This window comes from Larus michahellis, chromosome 5 (assembly GCF_964199755.1).
Source record: "Larus michahellis chromosome 5, bLarMic1.1, whole genome shotgun sequence".
Lineage (NCBI taxonomy): Eukaryota > Metazoa > Chordata > Aves > Charadriiformes > Laridae > Larus > Larus michahellis.
Genome location: NC_133900.1, coordinates 81,499,872 through 81,525,509, shown reverse-complemented (window position 1 = coordinate 81,525,509; position 25,638 = coordinate 81,499,872). Strand labels below are relative to the sequence as shown.

The following is a 25,638-nucleotide window of genomic DNA, read 5'->3' as shown; positions in this document are numbered from 1 at the left end:
ATCTGACCAAACTGCATTTGGGTACCCATTGTTCTTCCCGTCTGTTGTGACCTGTGAGCAAGGGGATCCAGAGTGGCTTTTTTGTTCATGGCGTTACAAGTAAAATCAAAGACAAATGAATATAAGAAAGAAACAGAAGTCTCTGTGTGTGCCTATCTTACCTAGACCTGATCATGTTTCTATCTCAGTTCAAAGCAGGGCTAAGTTTCAGGTTGTTTTCCCTCCCCAGCCTCCATCGCTGCTTGTATTCAAAGTCCTTGTGTTCCCTCCGCTGGTTTGCTTGGACCTCTGGCGAGGTCAGGGTGCACAGAGGTGCTCTAGGATGGGGTCGCCAAAGGGTGTCATCTCACTGGCTTTTGCGCAGAGGTGTCCGTCTGAACTTGAAATACATTTCTAGGTGTGTTTTCCAGTAGTCCTGTGATTGAAGTAATTTGTTATATGCCCACTAGACATCATGATAGCCTACTGAAGATACAGGAAGCTCCTCTTTCAGGAACAGACGAGGGCTCAGAACAAACACAGTACTGATTCATCACAAATAGCTCCCAGTCTTTCACAGGTGTAGAAATTATACTCTGTTGATATTTGATAAACTCGAAGGGTGTTGAATATTCAGTGTTGGAATTGAATAGCAGCCACGTCTTTGGAAAACGCATTACTTGTTGGAGGAGGCTGAAATGTGAGGATTTTGCAGATCACCTTGGTTTAGCCCAGTGACCTGCTCAGTTGTGAGCAACAATAGGCCTTCATTTGTATGCAGGAGAGTTCATCCCAGAGTAAACTACCATCTTTGTAACGTCCTTTGCACAGTTGAGAGGTGTAAGTACAACCAGATACCAAGACTAAAAAAACGATGTTTTGCTGAGCACATTGTAGAAGTCCTCCAGAAATTGGGGTCTTCTTTTCGGTCTTCTGGGGAGCTTCTTTAGCGTGACTCTGCTTTGTAACCTGTAGCAGGTTGTTCAGTATCTCCAGGAACAGTGTAAAACTGAATCAGCGTCACGTAAACTTCAGGCCGTGATTCAGGTAAAGCAGGGCTGAAAAACAATTTTCAGCTACAATTACTCTTGGCTCCTCCTGGGCATGCTTTTACCTGGTTGGAAGAGTATTAAAGCCATGATCAAAAATTGTCAGCTAATTTAGAACTCGTGTAAGAATTGCTAAATAATACAATGTTAATTGTGGGTTTTTTTCCTTGAAAAGCATGATACATTTTTTTCAATGATAAAGATACCTACCATTAAGTTATCAAAACTGGATATTGGATGGTTTTGGTGGAGTAGATGTAAATCTGAGCCTAGAAATATGGGTTGCCCTTTTTAAGAAGTATCTAATGAATGCTCCGTGAAATTCTACCTAACCACTGGGTTTAATTTTCAGCAGAAAAAGGGACAGTAACCATTGAAATTGAGATTTGAATGCCTGAACTTAACCCAGAACACTTTCAGTTATAGGTCTTTTTTTTTTCCTGGGTAGATTAAGTATGAGAACAGGAAGCAGAAATGAGGGATAAACACTTCTCCAAAAGTCTCAGGAAACTGTGTACTTCTGTACTTATCCTTGCAATAATTTTTGGTGTCAAGGCCAATGGCGACCAGAGTAGTCCTAGGGAAAATGCTTGAATATTGAAGCTGCAGAACTCTCCCAAACCAGCATTTGTTGCTCCCAAGTGACTGCCTGTAGCTATGAGGGGGGTATGAAAGTTGTTTATAGCTACTGGCTTGCTTTTTTTCACCACATTTGTCAAGTTGGCTGCTCTACTGATGCTGTTTTGTATCTCACTCTTGGATGACATATAGATACTGGAATTACCTTGCTCAAACAGACTGTGGAGGAGAGGGGAAAAGAAAAAAGGAAGACCTGGCTTTCCAGGAAGCGTATCTGGGCGTGCAGCATGATGGAGTGGGTAGAGCAGTCTAGTTTAGACAGAGCCCTGGGATCTATTGGCAACTTTTAAGCAGTCTGCAAAAGGTAACTGAAACAAGAAAACTTGATTTTCAACAGGCTTGGATTCATTATAAAAGGGATAGCAAGTTTCCCTTGCTCTTCCTCCAAAGAGAGATGAAAATCACTGGGTTTGAAAGTCAGGAGGTGAGGGAGGTGTTCCCGGTTGTGTCAGTGGTCATCTTTGTTTTCCTGGGCACTTGGGCTGTTTCTGCAGTTCCCTACGCTTAGGTTGTAAACTACTCAGTAGGAGAACCGTCTCCTTTATTTTGTACTGTAATATTGCCAATCACAAAAAAGATCCTATCTCAACCCAGGCCTTGAACTGGTAATGGTGGGTAAGAACAAACATCCAAAAATAGGTGTATTCAGTGTGAACAGAGCAGCCCTCGTTCTGCAAGTGAAATCCCGCATTCAGATCAACCTTTGGACGTCACGGTGTTCATAACAATTTTCCATCTCGCCTTCCTGAAAGCTGAAAAAGAAAGCCTGTTTATAATACCAGCAGTAAATGATGTGGAATGATTGTTATTCAGTACTGTTATCACTTCTGCCTTGTCAACCAACTCCTCACAACCCAAAGGTAGTTCTGTTTTTCATCAAATTGTAGATGGCGTGATTCCTATAATTTTGAAAGTATAGGGGGGGTTCTTGTTACTTCAGTGGGAAATGCCGTCTGCAGGAGATAGCTACAAATGCAGAGTTTATTAGAAATTTCAAGTTGTGGTGTTGAAAAAGCAGATCTCAATGGTTTTATTGGATCGGATAGAGTGTAAAAGCAGAAGACGAGAGAGGAATGAACAATTCATTTGAGGAACTGCTTTTAATTTGTGGATTTTTATGTGGACCTACGATTCTTGAGGGTAGGGATGGCCTGTGTTGCGCATGGATTTGGGGTATTGTGGAAAAGGATGAATGAGAAGTTGATCGTATTTATACTACGTCTTTTTATTTAAGGAAAGTGGCAAGAAGAGAGACAGCAGAGGCATCTTGTAAGTCCTTCATTTTGTATCTGTCTTGTAAAGTTACTCCGAACTCTTGTTTCTCTGTGATCCATCAGAGGTATTGGTAGCTAGGCAGTACATTGCACGCTTTAACTTTCAGCTGAAACAAGTAAGCAATAACTGCTTCTGTTCAGCAGTTTTTCTTTACAAAAATTGTCCAGATCCCGTAGATGACCTGTAGCCCTCTCTCTTCCTTACGCCTTATTGACCAAGGGTTTTATTTTGAAAAGTATGTCTAACATTAAAGCAGAACAGATTCCTGGATGCTAACTGTCACCTTCCCAAACGTGATGGAGAATGCAGCTGCCGGTTGGGTGGGATGCTGGAACTGAAGCGATATGAGAACCTCGAGTTTGGGTACTGTGTTCAGTGTGGTATGTGCGTCCATGAAGCATCTCCCACACCCGTTCTTGGGGTGCTGATAGTGAGTAGAAATCGTTTGGTGATCTCAAAACACCTTTTCCAGCTACTATTTTCCTTCTCAGCTCTATTGTTTAAAGAAAAAAAACATGAATGGCCCTTTGTAGTGAATTTGATCTCAACATTTTGAGGCCCGAAGAGTATAATGGACAATTCAGAAATTCTTACTTAATGTGGCCTGGAAAAGGCAAAGTTCAGTAAGAAAGCTGAGTTCATCATAACACAGGAAGCTGTGCTGGGAGAACCTAGATTATATAAACTAGTTTTCTTGCCCATTTGTGTTCTTTTAATTTCCTCCATAATTTCCTATGAATTTCCTGTTGATGACCTGTGACCTAGTTTCAGAAGATGAACTTCTGACCATATGTGATAACGTTTTAAATGCCATAAATTGGACCGTTTATCTTATAAGCCAGTAAAGATGAATGTACAAAATTTCATTGTGGTACTTAACTGTGCCTCTTAAATTTTCACAGCGTTTTAGAGCTAAATACCAATCTCCATTTTCATAGGATGTTCTAAATTCTGCTCTCCTGAGAATTTGCATTCTTGGATCATACAGTGACCTTGTTTTACTGCACATAAGCCTTAAACTAAATATTTTTTTAAACAGGGTGAAACGGAAATATTTTTTACAAGGTTTTCTTAAGATTTGTGCGCTTTTAGGTGTAAATGCTGCATGGCTGGCTGGGTGAGCAGGGGAAACAACTTCAGAGGAGGAGTTTTATTGCTTTTAATGTTGAGCTTGAAACAGCTGCAACTCCCCTGTGTAAATGGGGCATGTCTGCAGCACGTCTCTTTTGAGAGATGAAGGGCACGTACCACTGGCTGTGGAAAGTTCACCCAAGGTCCAAGTGGTCCCTCAGCCTCTGGTGTCAACTTCAGGGTAGGTTTACCGATGCAGAGACGGGATTGCAGTTTTGTCCACGTGCTGACTCCCTCCCTTTGCACTAGTCCGGTCCAAAATTATCAACGAAGGAAATACATCTTTGGGAATACTTAGGGGTTTTTAATATGCTCCTGGGTTGTTAGTCTCTGCTTTCTCTGTGGATGGATGTAGTTACTTTAGGTACAGATGTTTTGCAGTGGTATGTGTTGTATTGGTTTGTGATGGAAATTATGAAAAATCTCAGGGAAGTTATGAAGAGTGCTATACATCATAGAATGGTTTGGGTTGGAAGGGACCTTAAAGACCATCTTGTTTCAACCCCCCTGCCCTGGGCAGGGACACCTCCCACCAGCCCAGGTTGCTCCAAGCCCCGTCCAGCCTGGCCTTGAACCCCTCCAGGGATGGGGCAGCTTCTCTGGGCACCCTGGGCCAGGGGCTCACCACCCTCACAGCAAAGAATTTCTTCCCAATATCTCATCTAAATCTCCCCTCTTTCAGTTTAAAACCCTTCCCCCTCGTCCCATGGCTCCCCTCCCTGATCCAGAGTCCCTCCCCAGCTTTCCTGGAGCCCCTTTAGGGACTGGAAGGGGCTCTAAGGTCTCCCTGGAGCCTTCTCTTCTCCAGGCTGAACCCCCCAACTCTCTCAGCCTGTCCTCACGGCAGAGGGGCTCCAGCCCTCCCAGCATCTCCGGGGCCTCCTCTGGACTTGCTCTATGTGTACACTTAGTCGACAGGATCATTGTATGGAAGTACTGTGAGTGAAAGCTCAGTGAAAATCATTTTGGCTTCTGTATGGGACTGGTGTCTTTCTGTAGGCATTGAGTTTCAGGAGTGTGATCTTGAAATCGTATTTGCATGGGATGTCTGCATAAGAATGGATCTGGCTGGAATATTCTCACAGAAAGTAGAAGCAAAAAATGGTTTTCTGCATTTTTTTCCAGCCAGCTCTAATGAAGTCTCAGCTTCTGAACAACTTCTTAGAATTTCTCTGGAAAGAGATACAACCCTCTCTAAATGAAACATTTTGCAGATTTTTTTTTTTTGTTTTTTTTTTTGGGTAAAATCATGAGGTGTTTTCCTTTGAGTCAAGTTTAAGTTCAGTCTGTATAATTATTTTAATTGCAGAAATACTCTCCAGTAACCACGAGTGTAAAATTAAAGCATCTTTTGGAAACCTCATTTCAAAACTATGTTCTTAACTACCTCTCTTCACAAGAGGGTGAGGTAGTAAGGTATTGCTTCCTTTAGAGCCACGTGCAATAACTTTTCATCAGATACATGATCTGCCATATTGCCCTGTGCAGCACAGTAAAGCATAGTTAATGTAAGTTTATTAAATTTTATGTGTTGCAAAACCATGCTCTGTGAGTGTGTGCTGATGGTTCTACAGGAGAACATACGTGGAGTCCCCGAGGGTTTGATTCTGTCCTTACGTGGGAAAAGTGCACAAATTTTTGGTCGACTGTTGAGGTGGGAAACCTTAACTCTCAGCAGTGCTGCTTCCCTGGACGATGCACGTACCGGTCTCTCGTGCACGTATTCTTTGCCTACATCAAGGAGTTGGAAAGGCTGAGGAGGACGTAGCTGTAGCTGCTGAGTAACGCTCCCTTTTTTAATTGAAGTCCGCCTTTGAATAAAGGTCATAGATTGGACAGAGAGAAACTGGGGCAGGCTCAGCAAAAACAAGGGTGGGTGCGGTGGCAGCGGACAAAAAAAGGAGTCGTGGGCAGAGTTGCTGTTCTGCTGGAGCAGGATTGTGTTCTTGCATCCCAGCTACAAGAAGTACGGCTTCTCCAGCTCACCCTTGGATTTCAATTTAAGTTATTTAACTCGCTGGATTTAGATCAGGACCATCGCTCCTTCACTTGCACATCTCTGAGCTCACTTCAAAGGCTAATAATTGATACAACTTTTTTCTGCCTGCCAGATGATAATCTCATTCAGTTTTCATCCCAGTGCTGATTGTCCCCAATAGAGCAATAGGCACGCAGCAATACAGCGCGCTCAGCTTTTCATGGCTCCCTTTTTCACATCTTCAAGAAAAGTACCAAAGTAAAATGAAGTGTTTCACTGTAGCTTCCATCTAGGGTTAAATAATAAAAAAGTAAGATTAAAAAGTTGAGGAAAAAAGCTTCACCTGCTTGTGTCATCGTAATTCATTCAATAGTTAATGGGGCGGTTGAATAGGGTGATATATTTCAAGCAATGCCAAAGCATTCAAAATGATGTTGGCTGTTGGACCAACGCTCATGGGTTGGTGTCAAACCAAGCTCTGTCAGTGCTAGGTGTGGCAAAATTGTTTGGCGGCACAGCTGCCCTTGGTTGTGAGGTCATAAAGGAGGCAGTTGTTAATTATTTGTGTGATTACACTTACTCCTTTTCTCGGTTAGTTTTATTCCCGTAGTTCCTCCCTTTCCTTTCTGAGTCCTGGGCATTGTGAGCCGTGTCATCTCGAAGGTGACACATGCCTAGATGAAAGGCTTGCATTAAGCAGGAGTTTCTTGTTATATCAACTCTTGACATTCCAAAAATGTCAGCTCCTCATTCATGTTGCAAGCAGGATCTGGTGCCAAGGCGTTACTCGTTTCCAAGTCTTCCACTTATTAATCAAACAGAACTGCTGTTTCAAGACAGAGTTGTCCCGAGAAGATACTGCAGGAGTGGATCCTAACTTTTCATGTCTCCAAGGTATCCCCTTTTCTTATTTTGGAGGCGTTGCCTGACTCATCAGAATAACCTTGGGTGAGAAGTAATTGTTCAGCTAATAGCTAAAGGCCATCCCGTTCCCTTCCTCAGCTTGTGACATATTGGATGTCTCCGTGAAAGCGCTGAGATTTGCATCTGGGCCTGACCTGACCCCATCCATCCATGAACGTTCTCGGCAAGTAGGCTACCTTTGGAAACGGTGGCAGAGCATAGAGACCTCTCCGGTCACCGTCATCTCTCTGCAGAGCTGCTCAAACATCCATCAGACTTATGTCTCCAAGCTCTCTTAATTCATAGACCAGCACCACAGAAATGTGTTTTCTGAAACAGATTTCAGTTGTGTTGTCAGAAACATGGATGGAGACGACTGCGTGTGGCGGCTCTTCCTCTGTCATGGTGGGAGCTGGCGCAGGTGCAGGGTGACCCATTGCTGCTCAGCAATGCCAGCACTGCTCCGTGTGCACCGAGGGACACCGCTTACACCTTCAGTGACACTCATGGGAATCATCTTGTTCCTGTGTATGTGCAAAATAACTTTACTTCCCATGCCAAGTGGCATAATATATAGGCTATATATAATTTTACCTTATACTTACGTTCTTTTTAAGACTGCTCTCTTTAATCTCCACCCTCCTACTGAAGTTTTTATATTCTACTCATTAATACAGCATCAGAGCGCATCCATTTCAGGTGCTATATTTGGAGAGACTATGTTGTATACCAACATGGGTGTATTTTGTTTATGCTTTCTGTACATCCGCAGGTGTTTAATTCAGAGGTGCATGCTGTTAGTAATTGTAATTGATGTTGCAGACGTGTTTCCTAGCAAGACTGAAATATAAACTTTGGGAAAACAATGCAAGTGGTAGAAAACACAGGACGCAAAACAGTAAAAATGATAGAAAAGTGTCGCAATTTTAGTAGCAGAATTCAATTTAAAAAAATTTAAGAATTCACTCTCGGCAGTCTTCCAATTTATCACTTCTTGTTTGATCTGCAGCAGCGTTGTTAACCACCATTGTAGCCCTGAGATTCTCACAGGAGATTGATTTTTCTTGTTTTGATTTGTTTTCTTTTTCTAATCTAACCATCTAGTGAGTGCTTAATCAGGGTAACTCCAAAGTCAATGATTTTGGGGTCTGAGGTTACTATTATGTACTAAAAAATTTAACTTTTTAAATTCTAGCGTGCAATAAGAGCATATCAAATGTTCCTTACAGGATCTAAAGCCTTTATTTTGTGAACTCTTGGAAGAAAAAAAAAAAAAGCGTGTACTTCTAATCTGTATTAGTTAATCTAGAAACAACAGCAAAGGTCAAATGTTTAAACGTTTAATTTGGCTTCTCTAATTGCAGGATTATTGAAAATGACCTGATAGGCCACGGAGTCAGATTCTTCTTTGTATGCCAGTGCAATTCTATTGATTTTTAACTGAGTTGTTGCCAGTTTATCATAGTGTGAGAGCAAAAGCAAGGCCATTGCTGGCAAAAGTAGAATAATTTCTCTAGATGGAGAGCCAGGTAACAAAACTGGATTTAACTTGGTGATGATCAGGGAAGACCAAGGATCAGTTGCAGTGTGACAATCGTTACTCTAGTCCTCCATTCGTTAGTGGCGCTGGTTTATTCCTAATTGTCTGATTTGAAGGGGGATATTCATAGTCATAGTAATACCGTCTCTTTGAGGTAGTGTCATGGAAATGAGCGGTGATACAGCTGTGACAGCAGTGAGCTCCGTCTGGTCTTGCGTGTGCACGTAGGCTGGTGAGTCCCTGCGTGCACAAGGGGTGAAAGTGGACCTAGAGCTCCTGGTGCTCAGGTGGAGGAGAAGGAGAAGACCCTGGGGCACTTAGGTCAAAAGCATGTAGGTGAGGGAAGGGGAAGACCTGCAGCCTAAACCAGTTATTGCTGGGTGTTACTTGCAGGTAAGCCTAAAATCAGGACAGGGTGCCAGGTTTTGTGTGGTAAGATGCCTTGCTGAAACATGCTATGGTGTGACAACACGGAGCTTACCTTTCCCTCCTGTGATCCTGAGCTGCACCTTGCTGTGTCATTGCAATGTGACAGTCCTTCCCCGTGATTTTACCAGTAGTTTGGCATGGCAGGGAGTTGGACCAGAAGCTGGTATCTAAGTGAAGCAGGAGGTCAACTCACGTATTTAAAGGGAGATTTCTCTGAGTGGAGGCTGCGGGGTTCCCCCCATAGTTGTTCACAAGTAGCTGCTAAAGTGAAGAAAGTCAGGAAGTTTTTGTCAGCTGTGTCTTCCCATCCCTTTCTTTCATAGAGCTTCTCTCCCTTCTGGGTGCTCTGATGTCTCCTTGTATGGCTGAACTTTGGCTTCAGTCTTCCCTCAGCAGACCTTGTGCTGGGTCACCAAAACTTGGGGGGGCTTAAGACCTTTGAGACTGCTCCCCCTCTGTCACATTTGCTTGATACTGTCCAAGAGTTATGCTGTGGAAGAACTGACAGTGCAGGGTTCGGAGAGACAGTAGCGTCTCACCAGACCAAAAAAAAGTTGATAAACGGGTCTCCAAGAAATATACGGAGGTCCTAACTTCGGAGTATTTAATTTACTTAAATAGGAAGGTAATAGGAAAAACTACTGTTAGGTAAACCCAGAGCATTTTATTAAAAGCAAATTGTTAATCCCAATTTCAGAGCTCTCCATGAACAAATTCTTTTAATGTTTCTCCCCTGGCTCTTCAGCAGTGAAAAGGCATAAGCTGGGTGATGGCTGGAAACGTGTAGGCTACGCTCTCTGTTGGAAAGCATGGCTGCCCCGCTGGTACTTTGGGGTAAGAGAATTTATTTAATTCAGTGTCGAGAGGAACCCTGGACGTGTAAATATGAAAGGAATGGGCCACAAATAAAGTTGGAACATTCAGCAGTATTTCACAACTCTGAAACAAAAGTACATGAAGTGCAGCGTTAGCAAATGTTTATATAAAATGTGCTACGGTATTACATTGAACAATTACTCCTCTCTTATCTCAGGCACTTATCTCTAGCTAAAGCCAAGTGGCTTGCAGGTTTAAATTGCTCAGTATTTTTGAAGTCAGTGTGGTAATGAAATATGCTAAGCAGCTGGGGTTTATGTGTGAGCATTTTGGGTGTTTGTTTTGGCCTGACTGCTTTTAGCGTTGAAGACACAAAAATAATGCTGTCAGAAGGAAAAGGCCAAAGTCTGATGAGTTGAATTGCAAAGAGCTGATGTTTGTAGTTGCACTTAAACCTTCTCTTTAGGATTTGCATCACGACCTCACCATTTTTGAGAGTCTGTTGTATAGAAATATTTATATTATATGAGGGTAAATCCTATGCCCCCCCTCTTGTCACCCCTTTCACAGCCACAAAGGGCTCAGATGACAGCGGGGTTGCTGTCCCCACGGTCACGGGCAGGGTGGTGGGACTCTGAGACTTCTTGCACAAGGAGCCGATGGCCAAGCGTTTGTGAGTGGTGTAAGCTGATCTGGTGGATGTCTCGTGGCTCCTGCTGTGTTGTGTACTTGTAAAAGCTGCCTGAAACCAGCTCAGGGCAGCAGTGAGAACGTATCGAGGCATGGCTGGTTTTTAGAGCTCTAGAAATTGTAGTTACGCTCAGATCTTTCTTGGTCCATGTAGGTTCGTTGTGTTGGTTCTGTGATTGTTCTGTGAAGAGCAAAAGGCATAACCTGCTTTTGTAGCTTGCGTTCAGGTAAGAAGTTCACGTTTGCTGTATAGTTTAAAATGGCAGACATTTCTTTTCTTTTAGTGTGTGAACCACAAAAGTTGGGATCTTAACGTTGCTTGTCCTCACTTGTGATTATAGAAGACAATATAACCTCTTGTTTGCAATGATTGTGATTGCAGCTATCATTTGTATGGAGGAATAACATTAGGGAACAAATTAATATTGGATTTATAGCTTTTCTTATGATAGTTCATCAGACAAGGGCAGACAACTCTTGGTGTGACACTAGGAAGTGCTCTGTGGCTTGGAAGTACTGTGGTCTGGCTCTGGAGGTCAAAGGTGGGATGTGCTTTCTGGTGGTTCTCAAAGTATCACCAGTCTGGAACAAGTGGAGTTGTGGGTTTTATGGTCTTAACAGTTAGCGCATGTGCTTTTAAGTCGTTTCGTTTTGATTTCACACCTAGCACTCCTGAAGTTCCTATGCTTCTCATCTTGACTAATCAAAGGATAACTTTTTTTTTTTCCCCCTTCCCTTACTTCTCACTCTCTTCACTCTTCCCTTTCACTTCCCACATTGCAGCGGGGAATAAGCAGAAAGGTCAGTGTCAGAATTCCTAAATTATACTCCATATTGGGACCAGTGAAGCCCAAGGAGCAGGTACTTCTTAATTCCTCCTTCCATGTTTAGCAGTACTTTGCCAGCTTCCATGTTGTGCTTTTTTTTTTCCTACCCTTCTAGCCTTGCCTCTGCATTGGTCAAGTGGACCTTAGGTCCAATACGACATTTTAGAAGTTTTTGATCGTGCCCCAGGCTTGAAACAGCTCAGCATCAGTTTTACAAAGGGGAGTTGAGTCCGCCTGGAAGGAGCTGAGTTGCGGTACTTGGAGGAGCAGCCAGACAAGTGAGAGTGGAGAAACAGCTCAGGAACCCTGAAGCTGAAAGCGCTGACCTGTCAAGGGATTTATAAGCTGCGTTCTTGCAGGATTTACAGCCATTCTTTTCCTCACAATCTCACTAGCAAGCTTTCCTCACACCAAGGAAACAAGTTATATTTCAAAAATTGTGTCACCAAGAGAAAGAGCCTGTGTTTGTATTTATTTCCTTTGTTGATATCTTAAGGTGTTCTCTAAAACACCTTCAGACATCTCAGGACCATTGGTGTCCTGACAGTGAACGGCTCCATTCTGAGTTATTTCCAAAATAAAGCTTTTGGCTCTTCCTGTGCACTTTGCCAGCAGCTTTCCAATAGTTTCCTGTGACGTTTGTAGGAAGTTTGGCCGGCAAAATGTCAGCAAGTATGAGGAGAATTTCAGAAAACCAGATTAAGCCGCTGATTCTGAGCTACCAGCACATCTGCTTTACCTCTGCCTCTCTCAGATGAGATCTTATCTGTGCAGCAGCAAGACATTTTTGCTCCTCGCTTTTACCCTGAGACCCTCCTGCCTTTATTTCCCCCTCACCTCTTCTGGGCTCGCTGCCCCCAACCGGTGACCCCGCTTTCTGGAAAGGTCCCTTCCCACAACTTTGCTTTCCGCTGTATTGTGCAGGCAGAGCTTGAAGTACGAGGCTTTGAAGGTTTCCGGAGGCCAGACCAGGATTGGGCAGGGGAATCAAATCAGAGCTCTGATTAATCAACGTAAGCAAAGTATCAAGACCTATTGGATTTTGGGGTCCAAGCAATTGCTCTTCAGGTTACTTACTGTGAATATTAAAATACTGTAATTGGAGAGAGAATATTTATGGCTTTTTTTTGTTACTAAGTGGCGGTTATATATGTGTTGTCTCTATATGGATGCATTTACTTGCACCCAAAAATGTCAGGACGTTTTACTGGGATCTGTACCGTGCATTCAGGCCAAGCTTAGTGCAAATCAGAGCGTCTTACCAGTAAAGATGCAACAAGAAGTCATAGCAAATTGGATATATTTTGAGTTTCTCTGGCTACCTTTTTGTTAAAAAACAGCTTAATTTAAAGATCAAACCCAAATGTTGTGCACTGGTCATTGGCATGGCTCGTTTTGTTGTTTGTGGGTAAGTTGTTTTGTTGTTTTTCCTAATCTGAAGTGTTAGGGTTCGGGGGAGAAAAAAAAGTAATCGTCTTTATTTTTGGCACGAGTAATGTTATATTTTGGCTTCCAAGATGACAGGGGTATGTTGAAGTAAGAGTTTAAAACTCTTTAGAGGCAAATGCATGCTTGTTGGGTAAAAGCAGACAACTGTAGTAAAATGATCTTGAATTTGTTGACTCAACTTTATACGGCAGGTAGCGAAGAAACTTCATCTCAGGAGTATAAATTCAGGTGTTAAATGATCTGGGATGCTGCCTTTCGCCCATTCTTGTGCCAGTAATTAAAAAGAAGGGAAAGAAAAAAGAAACTAAGAGTTAAGTTTGAAATACTTTGACTTTCAATCTAGTCATTCTTCTGTGCAAAACAAATTTTTTTTTTTAAAAATCACGTGGCTCACTTATGTTGCACTTCTGTTCCGGTGGCAAGAGTACTTGTTCTAATTCAGAGCATTCAGGATTTTAAAGTAGTTTAGTCAGCCTTTTATATTTGAACTAAAATAAATAGGCATATGGCAAGTGGAAGAACATATAATCACGCTGCTGCCTCAAAATTCTTTTGAGGTCAAGAATTTGAAAACAGGAACCTATAGTGCGGCTTGTGAACACAATAGGAACAGCTGGTGCTCAGCACTTTTGAAAATGAGGTCACTTTATTCTTGGTTGAAATGTGCAAAATGGGTCATCCTGGCATAGGCTTAAGACAAAGGCTAAGCACGTGGCCACTTGTAACCAGGTTGTCCACGTTTCCAGAACTAGTTGGTTAAAAGGATTCAGTTAAACAAGGAAACGCTGGGATAGGTCTGCATTTCCTCCAACTTTTGGAAGAATATCTCCCACCAGGGAAATAAATCGTTGCCATATATTTTCTAAGATCTGCTCATCCTAAGGATGACATCATCCATATTTTCCACAGCCACCCCTCCCGCTTGTGCCTTTCCGCTCGTCCTTCACATAACCTACTTTAGGAAACACTGCTCTATTGTACGGTCCTTGGGAACGCCGCCTCTCCACCAGTCTCAGCCCTGGGACCTCCCTGGTCCTGCCAGCAAAACAAAGGGGAAAACCCCATAGCATCATCAGCAAAATCTGAAGATGCATTAAGAAGGATAACAAGAACTCTTCTTAGATTCGACTGTTGAGTTTTCCTTATAAGTATTCTGTTCAAAATATACATAAGTTGATAGCATTAAGGCCCAGATTCTGCACTTTTGGTTAATTGAACGGCTGTTGCTACCACATCCGAGGTGATGGTATGAATCGAAGGGTACAGCCATATCGGAGTTTGCAAATTTGTGACCCGATCTTGATCGCTGTTGACTGTTGCATGACATGCATCAGAAGTTTAGCGTGAGAACTGATACCTATTTTCAATAGGAGCGTGCAGGTCTTGGCTTCCAGATCCTGCCTCCAGTCATCCCCGTAGCCTGTACAAATTGGCATCCGACTAAACAACTGGAGGGTCAAGATCATAGGAAAATTCAGATTAGAAGGGAATCTCTTATATTCCAACCTCTTCCCTGTGGAGACAAGCCGTTCCCCTCAAGTGGAGTTGAATATCTGTGCACAAACAATGTTTTTTAAATTAAAGTAAATTCTGTTAATTTAGTTGGGAAATAGTACATGCAAATCACACTGGCCTTAAGCAAAAACTTGAAGCCCGTGCTAAAATAAACTGCACCCCTAATTGAAGGACTACCCACTTTTGTCATTAACGATCTTACCTAGAAGCGTATTTTGTTAATCTAGGCCTGGTTTATGCCATTTCTTGCTTAAATTGCAAAAATACTGATTTTGTTGATTACATAATACTTCTGTATCATTGCTCTCATTCTTTTGTGCAGTCTTGTGTCTGGTTGATGGAATAACCCAAGAAAGTCTGTGCTGACATTATCAAGAATAAACAAAGCAGAAGGAAAAGAACCTGTTCTCAAATCCTTGTGGATTTTGCCTCCTGAGGTGGACCTGTGCTAGAGTTAGCCAGGGCTGCATCTCGTAGCCAGCACCAGATTTCAGATGTGCCCATGAGAATGGTTCTCATTATTTTATTATTATTGTAAATTTAATTTACTGAGGCAGGCTTGGTGATTGCCTTCATACAAGTGAGGTAATTTGCCTGTCCAAACCAAGCTTATGTTTTAGCTAGTTTTTAACAAGAGCTGTCAAAAAGAGTATGGAGGAAGATGATGAAGTGGCGGTAGCAGCAATGCAATGAATTCCAGACTGGAAAAGAAGAATGTAAGGAGGCAGTTCTGTGGTTGGCACCAGGGCTGAGTTGGGATATTGGCACACATTGTGGCACAGTACAGCGTTGCTTGTACGATGTGTTTGTTGTAGGTTTGGTTTTGAAAAGTGTTTCTCTTCCATCGAAAAAACTTTCATTGAACTATATATGTGATGTGAAAGTACTCAGTGGCAACTGAGTAGTTAATAGGAAGATGCATAATGGGTTGGGTTTTTTTTTTTTTCCTCTCTACCACAAGGTCTTGGATATCTTTCAGCAGTCAGAAATACTATCTCATGATACCACGTGGCTCTACTACTTTCAGTTTCACCGGTAGAGGAAAGCACTTGAAAAACGAAGCGTTAAGATTCCCACAGTGTCTTCCTGTTTCCAAGGTTTGCCTTGGATGAATTGCTGCACTGAAGAGTGATTAATCACTAGCTGGGAGATGGAACAAGGGTGACCAGCATAGCAGACAGACGCAAAATTGTCTGCTGGATGCCCAGATGAATGGGCTGTGTCTGGAGGAGCTGCGGTGGCGTCTGTCTGGTTTTCGTGTCGTGAATTGTGTCTGCCTTTTTGACTTCATCCCAAGTTCTAGTAGATGGTTTTCAGGTCATGAGGGGGACTGCTCCAGCTTTTGCAATCACTGTAATCGATTCTTGCTTTGCAGAAGAGATATTTAAAGGGTAACGGTAGTATTTTATTAGTCATTCAACAGCGTGTTTCGTGTTTTATTTCATCCTCATTTAAACTGCAGCTGGACTAATAAATATAACAGTCAGTAAGTTACTTCTCTAGGATTTCACATGTAGTCGTTCCGTCCTTGCAGGAGTGGCATGCTAAAGCAGTTGCATGCTAAAGAAGCTGTGGGTTCTGTTTAGAAAAGAACCATTTCTGGCATCCCTGCAGTATCGTTTACATGAGCATGTTTTTCTTTCTTACTCAGAGCCAAAAGGTTTGTGCATGTGTTATATGGATAAAACTATTTGTGTGCCCTATAATAATGCAGCAGTGATTTTGGAACTTTATATTGCGTTACACATTTCCCTTGAAGTGGGTAGTTTTCTTTTCAACTTTCTGCGCAGCCAAGACTTGAAAGTAACCCTCCATCAAAGTGTAAATATCAATACAGGTAGGTTGCAAGTCAGTTCTAGTTTGTGCTTTAAATACAGGCATGGAGAACATTCAGACTTCCCGTGTCCCCTTAATGTGGAGCAAAAGGAATGGTGGGGCAGCTCTTGAAGCCCCGATCTGCCTGGAGGAAAACCGTCCTCCGTGCAGAGACTGGAAAGCAGTCTTAGGGATGCCTTCAGGGGACAGTGCACGAGCCTTAAGTGGGGTGGCAATTGGGGAAAAAAAGAAGGTATATTCCTGGATAAGACTTCTGCACGCTGCGGAGTTTCAGGGGGACGGTTGTAACCAAACCCTAGTGAGACCACAGGGCAAGGGCGGGAAGCGCAAAGGGGATTCAAAGTTGCCTTCCCCAGGCCTGGCCTTCCCTGGTAGGCAACAATGAGAGAGGAGCCTGGAGCGTAATCTAGTGTGCTAGAAGTCTGCGCTTGCAACAAGAGAAGTGCCCCTGGTTTTAAATTTATACATTTTAAACCTAAATCAACCACCTTGCCCACCAACTCTGCCCAAGTCAAACTTCAGACGCTTTGCTTCCTTACGTACCTGAGGCAGGGGCTGCATAACAGCTCTCGTGTCTTCCCCTGTGAAATGCGGTATCGCCATGCTTAGCGTTGGATGATGCGTCAAACCCCTTGTTTTAAACAATGTTCAGGGCGTAATTAGCTTTGTCTGCAATATTCTAGTATTGGCTGTTGTAAGAAATGGCACTGAACGTCTTACCTGTGCTAGAAAGTCTTTCTCACCTGCTCCAAGCCTCCCCTCCGCAACACTTGCGTTGTCTGTAAAAAAAAAAAAAAAAAAAAAAAAAAAAAAAAGTTTATTCAAGAGGTACTGCATGTTTGCTTGTATGTGTATATGCCACAAATGCACAGACATATTTGATTCTGCACTTTTTTTTTTAACTTTTCTGTGCTTTTTTTGTTCTGTACCATTTAGTTTATTTCAACGCAGCAGTAGTGTGGTGCTGAACACTGTCTGCATCTGCTTTGTTAGCTTTTTGTAGTGTTTTTTACATTTTTAAGTGAAAGCTGGGGGGGCCTGTATAGATTCTTTGTCATGCATATGAGCGCATTATGCAGCCTTACCTTATTCTGTCTCCATGAGTCTTGCTTTAATTGTTTTCTGTCTGTCTTTTGCTTTTTGTGCTATGGGTTAAATCACATACGTGGTGCTTCTGTGGACAGATGACTCCCAAACTCTGAGACCCGTTGTGATTTTCCTGGGAACACTGTCATTATGAATAACCATATTAATACATAATTTTTACAAGCATTTACTATGCTTTGTGCCTGAGCAAAAATCAGTTGAAGTATTCTTGGAGATCAAGTACAATGTTTTATCGCCGTTGCTACAGTAGATTTTCATTCTTATTTCATTGAATTAATACATTTTTGCCAAAAAATAATATTGAGGTCTTCAAATATCTGGTGTCAGACACTTTTGTTTTAGTCTTTTTTCAGGAGTATTTTGCCTTCTGCTCGAGCCTTTCCTGTTTTAAATAACTTCTCACAGTGACTCATAGTTATCTCTCACGTAAAAATACTTGGTTGGTTGGTTCTGAGGGGGAACAGGGGAAGGACGGAAGGAGACAATTTCTTAGGACCTATAATGATGGTGAAATTTTGGTTTAGCCTGACCTCTGCTGGGTGAGTCTTGGACTTGACCCTTCCTCTCTATCCCAGCCCAACACAGCTCTCCCTTTCTATTGCCGATGACCTGCCCATGACCAGAAATTCCAGCCTTGGCTCTGCGAGCACAGAGACTTCAACCAAAGTTCGCGTGCCTGGCGTGCAGCTGAAGAGAGAATGTTGATTTATTCATATCGTAATTATTTATTTGTTTTGCAGTTGGGTACCCGTTGTGCTGGGCACAGAAAATAAAGGATTGTAAATGCGGTGAAGCCTTAGGCTCTAAACAATGTATTCAGAGAGAAGTAAGATACAAAAAGAGATGGAGATGCAAAATAGATGCAGAGTTAAATATTCTCCTATATTTTATACTGCCAGTAAATTCTGTACGTGAAATAATAATGCAGCAAAGAAGGATCCAGGTTATTAACTATCGTTTGCAAGAGAGAACTCACTTTGGAATTTGGGGAGTGTGGAATAAATCATCCTTTGGGAGCTTTTATTCCCTTTTTTGCAGCAGAGCCATTACCTTCCCTATCCTTGTAGTTATGTGCAGAGCAGCCGAGTTAAAAACAACCTCCATAAATGGTGCATAAACTGAATTGATTTTTATTTAAAAAATACCAACAAGAAATAAAAGAGATGGGAGTGATTCTTAACCCTCTGTCACTCAACTGTTGTCTGATGATGCGAACCAGTGTGTGTTAGAGAGCGTTTGTAGGAATGGAGAAAACTGGTAACATAAACAAGAGCCCTCCATTCTGAAGTGAACAGTCCTCTCGGCCGTAAAGATGTAGTATATTCTTTTAGTGTTTAGGTCACCTCTCTCTAGTGGTTTGATGTTAATCTCTGTTTTCCCAAGACATTGGGAAAGCAGAAGGCAAAATTGGGAATTGCCTGCCGGCCTTCAAATTGCTGTGGCTACCAGAACAGCCAGAGCTGTCTTAGCTCGGTGGCTGGTGGAGTCCTCTGCGACGCCTGCAAGGCTGGACTCGGTAATGTTTGCCTGGGGGATGTTCAAGACGCGGCTGGGTTACAGACCTGCTACCTGTCATCGCTGAGGCTGGGAAAAAGGGAAAAAAATGGGAAATGTGGGGTACCGTATTCTCCCACGTCAGCTTGACTCGAGTGAGCAGCGCTGCGAGGGAAATGGTGTGCATGTGCTGTTGTGGCACACGTTCAATGTGGATCGCTGTGCTAGGTGATGGGGACGTAAGTGATGCTTTATGGGGTTTTAAGGAACTTTGAGAACTTGTTAAAAGCTGTGAGTGTAACTTGCTGATCTTTTCTTTCTTTTCTGAGCCCTGACACCTGTGGACTGTGAAACTAACCCAATTTGTTAGCAAGCCAAAGAACTGGAAGGAAAAAAGAACAACTTAGTAAAAACTTTGAGGTCATTCTGGCTGCTTGTACTCAGTTGTATTGTGCCTTAAATACGTAAAATAAAGGATGTCCTAGTGCACGGGAAAACAGGGCTTCTCATTTCTAACTAAGCTTACATTCCTGGTGCGGGGGATACAGGAGGACAGGGTTCGTGGAGGTAAAGTATAAAACCTGGTTATGTATTCACAGGAGGTGTTATTTGTTGCGGGTGTAACTGAATGCATAACAAGAAGTGGAGGAGATTGGTAACCCATGGAGGCAACCACTGGAAAATTAATCTACCTGGGGTCTCATAAACTGTCTTGAGCTGCTGCTTAATGAAGAGTTCTCAGGTGATAGATGCCTAGACTGGGAGAGATTATGGGTGGATATTAACAGGATGTTGAGCTAATCGCTGACACAGAGCTGGTTCCCATTCTTTCTTCACTTTGAACCTTAATTACATCCTGAGAATGGAGAGTGAACCAAGAAAGAAAAAACCACCCCAAACCAACCAAACAAAAAAACCCCAACCCAAAAAAGAGTTCTTGGGAATCGATTTTTGGATAGCAGATCATGGGGATGAAGTGAGGGAGCTGCTGCCTGGAAGGTATTCTGACTTCTGCAGTACCCTGGGTAGAAATCCTTCCTCTCCGCACCAGGCTGGAAGCGCGGAGCGACATTTGGAGGCTGGGGATTCCACCCCACTTCCAGTCCTGCCATCCCTCAGGCCAGCAGCCGGGGCCTGTATTCAAATAGATGCTTGGAAAATTTGTTCAGGATGGTCAGCCTGCTTTGAGATGCGGGCCAGCCCGCGGCTTCTGCTGCGGCTTTCATGCACCATCCCCAAAGGGCCAACCCTTCATTTCACATGGCCAAGTAGAGAGCTTGTTGGTTCTTCTCTTTGGTCTGGGTAGTGAATGGGACCATTGTGCTGGTGTTGCTTACTTGCTTATAGATCTCCCCCCATCATAAACTTGTCCAGTTTTTCTTTGGAGGAAAAGTATTTTCCAGACACCTTCCCCTTCAAATGCCAGGGCTTCGTAACGGATGGTGTCAGCATCTACTGGGAACCCCCTCAGTATAGGTGTATCTCACTTTCTCCTTTAAATATTTTTTTTGTCTTCTAGCTTAAACTGTAAAAAAAAATTACCTCCATTTCCCTAATGCTGGAAATATTTTTTTTCTCTCAGGAATTTAAAAACGGCCAGTTTGTCTGCTTTTTTTTCTTTGTAACTCTTTAGGTCTCTTTCTTTCCCCTCTCCCTTTCTTCATCTTCCCTCATTCTGGAAGAGTATTTCCCCTTTCTCATTATATCCTGTGTGCTCTTTTTCTTCCCCCCATCACCATCAGCCCCCCCGTCCTTTCAGGCAGGATAGAGTACACTTCTAATCACCCGTACTTTTTATCTTCTTTCTGAATCTTAAGCAAAGCCTGTCTGATCTCTGTGTGTGTTCTGGAGCAAAACGCGCCAGGATCGGGACGGGGTGAGGCTGAAAGCAAAATCACTGAGGCAACGATTGAGAGTCGTCTTGAAAGCAAGAAGTTAACTTTGTGATCCATTATCTTCTTACCAGAGCTAGAAAGTTCTTTCTGTGTTTGTACGTTTAAAGTGTTTGCGTTTTGAATGAGCTCAGGAGGTTTATTTGAAGAGGTAAGGTAGTGGGATGAGAGCCTTAAGTGCATTGTTCGAGCACATTTACGTGTTTTGGAGTCTGGCATTTGTCATATCAAAACATTTAAATTGTTCTCTGTCTTGTTTTGGGTTTTTTTGGTTGGTGGTTTTGGGTTTTTTTATTTTGCTTTTTAAAGGGGTGCAGGGGGAGTAGTCAGAGAATCAGGATAATGGCTTTAACAAACGGAAATAGTTTGTGTGAATAACTCCACCAGCAGCTCCTCATTCAGGCATAATTAGAAACACATTTTAAGTCACTTTCACCAATACAGTTTTGTGTGCATCCTTTGGGCTTGTAATAGAAGGCGGCACAAAATTAACTCCCAAGATGAGAGATTCTCTTCTGAAGAGGTGGTGTGGCTGCATCCATGGTATTCCTGAAGGATCATTATTTTTTAATTCTTTTTTTTTTTCTTCTTTTTCCTTTCCACATGCTCAGAATCTACCTGTATTTTTGTTGCAGCTCTCGACAAGGTATGAGATCCAGTTAGATAAAGTAGAAGTTCGGGATGAAACGTCTAGCTGAAATCCTTCTCTGCCTCTTAAAGTTTAGCTGTGCCTTAGTTTTACTGCACTTTCCAAAAGTTGGTGCTGCTTTTTAATGGACATTTTATTTTCTTTCAGCCAATAGCTGGTTAATGAATAGCCCTGACTACTTACAAGAGTGATGCATCCAATACAACAGAGGCATGGGGACATTCCCAGTGGTATGTCTGCCTTGTTTTGTGAGACACTATCCATCATTAAATTTCCATTTAAAACAGCTGGTGTTAGGTGCTCCTCTTTGTGAGAGGCAATGTCATTGGACTTTCTCATTTACATCTCGGTAATAGATAATTAATATTAAATAATGCTATTGAGGATCTGAGCTCCAGTAAGAGACAATATAAAGACTCGCAAATAATCTGTATTCTTGACCACAGAGCTCAGGCGTAAGATCACAGAGATGACAGACAAATACCTGAATGGTTTCAAGAACCTGCCCACCAGTTAGATCGTCTTCTCACAATGCTTGTTTTTTATTGCTCTTTGATATGTTCCCTAGCAGTGAGAAAATGCCAGTTTTCATGGGCTTTGAGTGTTGATGAGCTTTAAGGCAAAACCACAGCAGATCTTTAAAACAGTCTTGGAGTTTTTCCCATGCAGCAACCAAAACTCATTTTTCCGGAGTATTTTTATATGCATTGGAAATGGGTGACACAGAATGTTTTCTTACTATGATTTGTTCACTCACAGAAAGGTTACCCTTTCTGATCCCTTGAACATCAAAGTAGGAACAAACTTGAGGGCTGGGAGTCCTCTTCTACAGAAATGCTTGGTTAGGCACTCCAAATCTTATTCCCAGGAGCAAGCTGTCTGCTCCCGAGACTCCCGCCTCACTCACTCAAGTTGCCTAATCTTCAGCCTTGTACCAGGTCCCAGCCTGACCTGAAAAACCCTGCTAGCTCCACATTCTTCCAGTGGGATCGTGCTCTTCCAGCAGCAAGCCTGGGCTGCTAAGCTTGACAGTGTCCTTCTGAGCTTGATAAGCAACTCGCAAGGTGGGGAGGATGAAATCATGCTCTAGACAACATCGCCGTTCTGGTTCCTGTGCTTGGGGCTTCTCTTTATCACTTCAGAATCAAGATTTGAAATTAAAAATAAACATTTCCAAAGCAGTCCTGCTGCCCCGCAGGGGTTTGTCTTAATGCTTGCTCCTTTGTAGCCTGTCTTCTAGGTATTCACATGCTTCTCCAGCCAGCACCGTTCCCACAGCTGCCTTCTGGTAGGGGCCTGAACCTGACGACACATGCGTTTGGGGTCTTCGAGTCCCATCTCTTGCTGCTGCTGCAGTTCCTGTCTGAATTTTCTGTTTGCTGAAAGTGTGCTGTTTTCTGGGTGAAAATGCGTGGTGAACGTCTCCCCCAGTGTCCTTGCTCTCTGTTCTGCCTAAACGTGTAGCTCAGCATAAAGGTGGTAAACTTCTGTGGTGCAAAATGAGGTGTTTTTAAGGTTTACGTTTTAGATTAGAAGAAGAATTATTGTGGCAGTCATTTACATTAGAAGATGACTAAGCCTTTGGAAAGAATCTGTTTTGTAGTTTATCAGCTGTTTTCCTTTTGGTTTCTTTTCAGTTTGTTTTCTCTGTGACTGTGATGGACGAGATCTCGGTCTCAGACTTAAAATGTTCCTGCTTTCTTTTTGAAACATTTCTTCAAGCTCTTTTTTTTTTTTTTTTTGCGTGCATGAAGTGCTTAATGCCCTCAATCTGCATGAAAATGTTTTGTATATAACTCTAAAAGCTCCCTTAGGACTGTGGACTTTTTTTAAATGGAACAATTTAAACATTTTCCACGCAAATGGGCACTTGGGGCAAATGTCATTATAGAAATTGTAAGAATATTTGATGGATATTTTCACTGTTTTTTGGTTTGGGGTTTTGTTTTTTTTTTCCTTTTAAGACCTGCCTCTCCAGTCACAGTGGAAATTACAAGTCAAACAGAGCCAGCATGATTTCTGTTACTGGCAGAGAAATAAAGAGTTTGTAAGGCTGGGAAGCTAGACGTTAATAAGAAGAAGAAACAATAGACGGTCTTCTCTGCTTCAGTCAGCATGGTGCAGGTGTTGAGGGTGATGTAATGGTGTTGCTGCTTTCCTTCTCTGAGTTGTACATACATATTTATAAACACATGCAAATCAAGTATTGCATTTGCAAGATAAATTAACAAAACGGGGACTGAGCCGCAGAACAAGGCAAAAGCGCTTCAAGTTCAAATCCTGCTCAGACCGAATGGAAGTTTTCATTTGAAACTAATGTGTTAGGATTCTCAGGTTTCGCAGGAGGAAATACGTGATACTGGATATTCTTGTGAGGATGTATGTTGAAACTCATGTTGTAAAACTTGAGGCTTACCTACAGTTGACTGGTAGACAGAAGCTCTATTTTGTGGAGGTTTTCAGACTCTAAGGAAATTGTTTTCTGATTTGAAACAGAGCTCCAAAGTAGTCAAATTTCAAGTGGAAGAAAACCCTGAACCCAGTATTTTCAGATGAGATGAAATACTTAATTCCAGCAGGATCAGACTGTTTTGTTTCAAATTTGACTGTTTAAATGTTTTAAATATTGCTCTACCTAATGCAGCCTTTCAGAACAAACTAATTTGAAGGGAGAGAAAGAAACGCTTCATGTAGGAATGCAGTAGCAGGAAGTTCTGATGTTTGTCAAAATTTTTCTCCCTCTCTCCAAAATTAATATTTCACAATATTGGTATGGTTTTCTGATACATTTTAATATCAGTGGAATTGTAGTCTATACAGTAGGTCATCGTTCATATGAAGCCATTCTTTCTGACTGCGTCATCTGTGTTTTGGGGAGATACTCCAGCAGTGGGTGGAGAAATGCAGGATTCTGCCGGTCTTCTCCTGCATGTTGTTTTTTACTAGCATGGTCAGTATCTTATGTCTAGTAAGACCATATTCCTTGAGAAAGTTAGTTATTGCTGGTGATGGTTTTTAACAGATCCTTGGTACTACTGATGAAAATGGGTACGTGCTGTCTCTGTCAGAACAGCACTATTTTTAACCCCATTCTTGGAATGTGCGCTTGCTACTTATATCCTTGTTTATTCCAGCTACGTGTCCTTACTTTGTTCGAGTCTCGTTGGTCTATCGGATATGACAAACTATGCTTGCTTTTGCAAAACTTGCCCTTTGTAGCTAAAACCAGTGCTGATAGACCTGAACCCAGATGCCATTAAACCAGACAGAATTTAGTAAGCCTTTTTAAAGCCCTTTGAAAATTCCAGCTATCATATGGACTTGCTGTCGGGTCGGTGACCGTGTCCATCATTTTTGTGGTGAGCAGCCATATTACAATGCAGTTCTTACATATGACTAGCGGCCCCCAGAGCAGGAGGTCCTACTCCTCCGTACCTTTGCTCCGAGGCAGGGCCTCCTTGGTCCTAACAGGGCAGCCAGTCAGGGTTTGGCATAAAGTATTCAGGTTTTTTTGGCAGGACTACCCTTCTGCTGGGTTAGGTCCCTAAACTGACTCATGGGGGGATGTCCTGGGATGGGTGAGGAGACCAACGGTTAGCCTTCGGATTGGGTAGATCTGTTGTGCAGTTAGGCATCTATAAATGCTTTGGCAAACGATGACTTATCTGTGTCAGGGCTTCCAGTTTCCTATGAACAAAGGGGCAAATATCACCACCGTGGTGGTGGATTCCTCATGCCATCTGAAGCGGCAGTGATGATGTCCAGTCAACAGCATTTTCAGTATTAGTCCAGAGGATCTAGCTGAAAACAAGTTGTTAGCGATGGCTTTGTTTTCCAGTGTAGGTCAGGCTGGGATGGTTTGGTTTTTTTGAGGCTAACCCAAACCTACCCATTGGCAGTATGGCTGAACGAGGGCGGAGTGCCCTGAGCTGATTTTGAGCACGCAGCTTAGCTTTGGTTTCTCCGGAGCTGCGGAAGGGAGTTTGGTTCTGGTTCTGCTGCCAGATTAGATGTTTTGCCTGTTAAAAGCACCTAATTTCCTTGTAAGGTTTTAAGCACAGAGAAGACTATGTAGTTTCTAATGTATGCGTATGACATGAGTGTTTCAAGGGCAATATGGGTATGTATGGGTTTTTTTTATTGCCTGTTTAACCCTATCTCTCTCTGTTATATATAGAAGATTTCTGGCACAGGAGAGACCATTTTGCATAAACTGTTCAGTAAGGTTTTCCAGATGCTTAGATTTCAAAATAATAAAAAGTCTAAAAGGGACAAACATCTGTCTGGGATATGTTGAGCACTAGGGGCTGTAAGCATGACTTCATTTTGTATAGTCAGCTCTGTTAACATAAGCAGTGTAACTGCTACACTGCAGCGTTCAACGCCGACTGCAAAAGCTGTTTGGAGGGTCGGGGAGTTACCCCACGTGGGTAACGTAAA

The 25,638-nt window shown here is 42.5% G+C and overlaps 1 protein-coding gene across 6 annotated transcripts in view; it reads left to right on the top strand.

The window, feature by feature from the left end:
* Positions 1–25,638, top strand: part of STOX2 (storkhead box 2) — a 146,050-nt gene that overhangs the window by 82,505 nt on the left and 37,907 nt on the right. Inside the window, exon 1 of one of the 6 annotated variants that reach the window (XM_074588344.1) lies at positions 21,266–21,428. The exons of the other annotated variants lie outside the window; for them this stretch is intronic. Coding sequence (XP_074444445.1) covers positions 21,389–21,428 — 40 coding nt within the window. The 5' untranslated portion in view covers positions 21,266–21,388. Of the gene's footprint in view, positions 1–21,265; positions 21,429–25,638 lie in introns of those variants that run through there. 6 annotated transcript variants of the gene reach the window in all.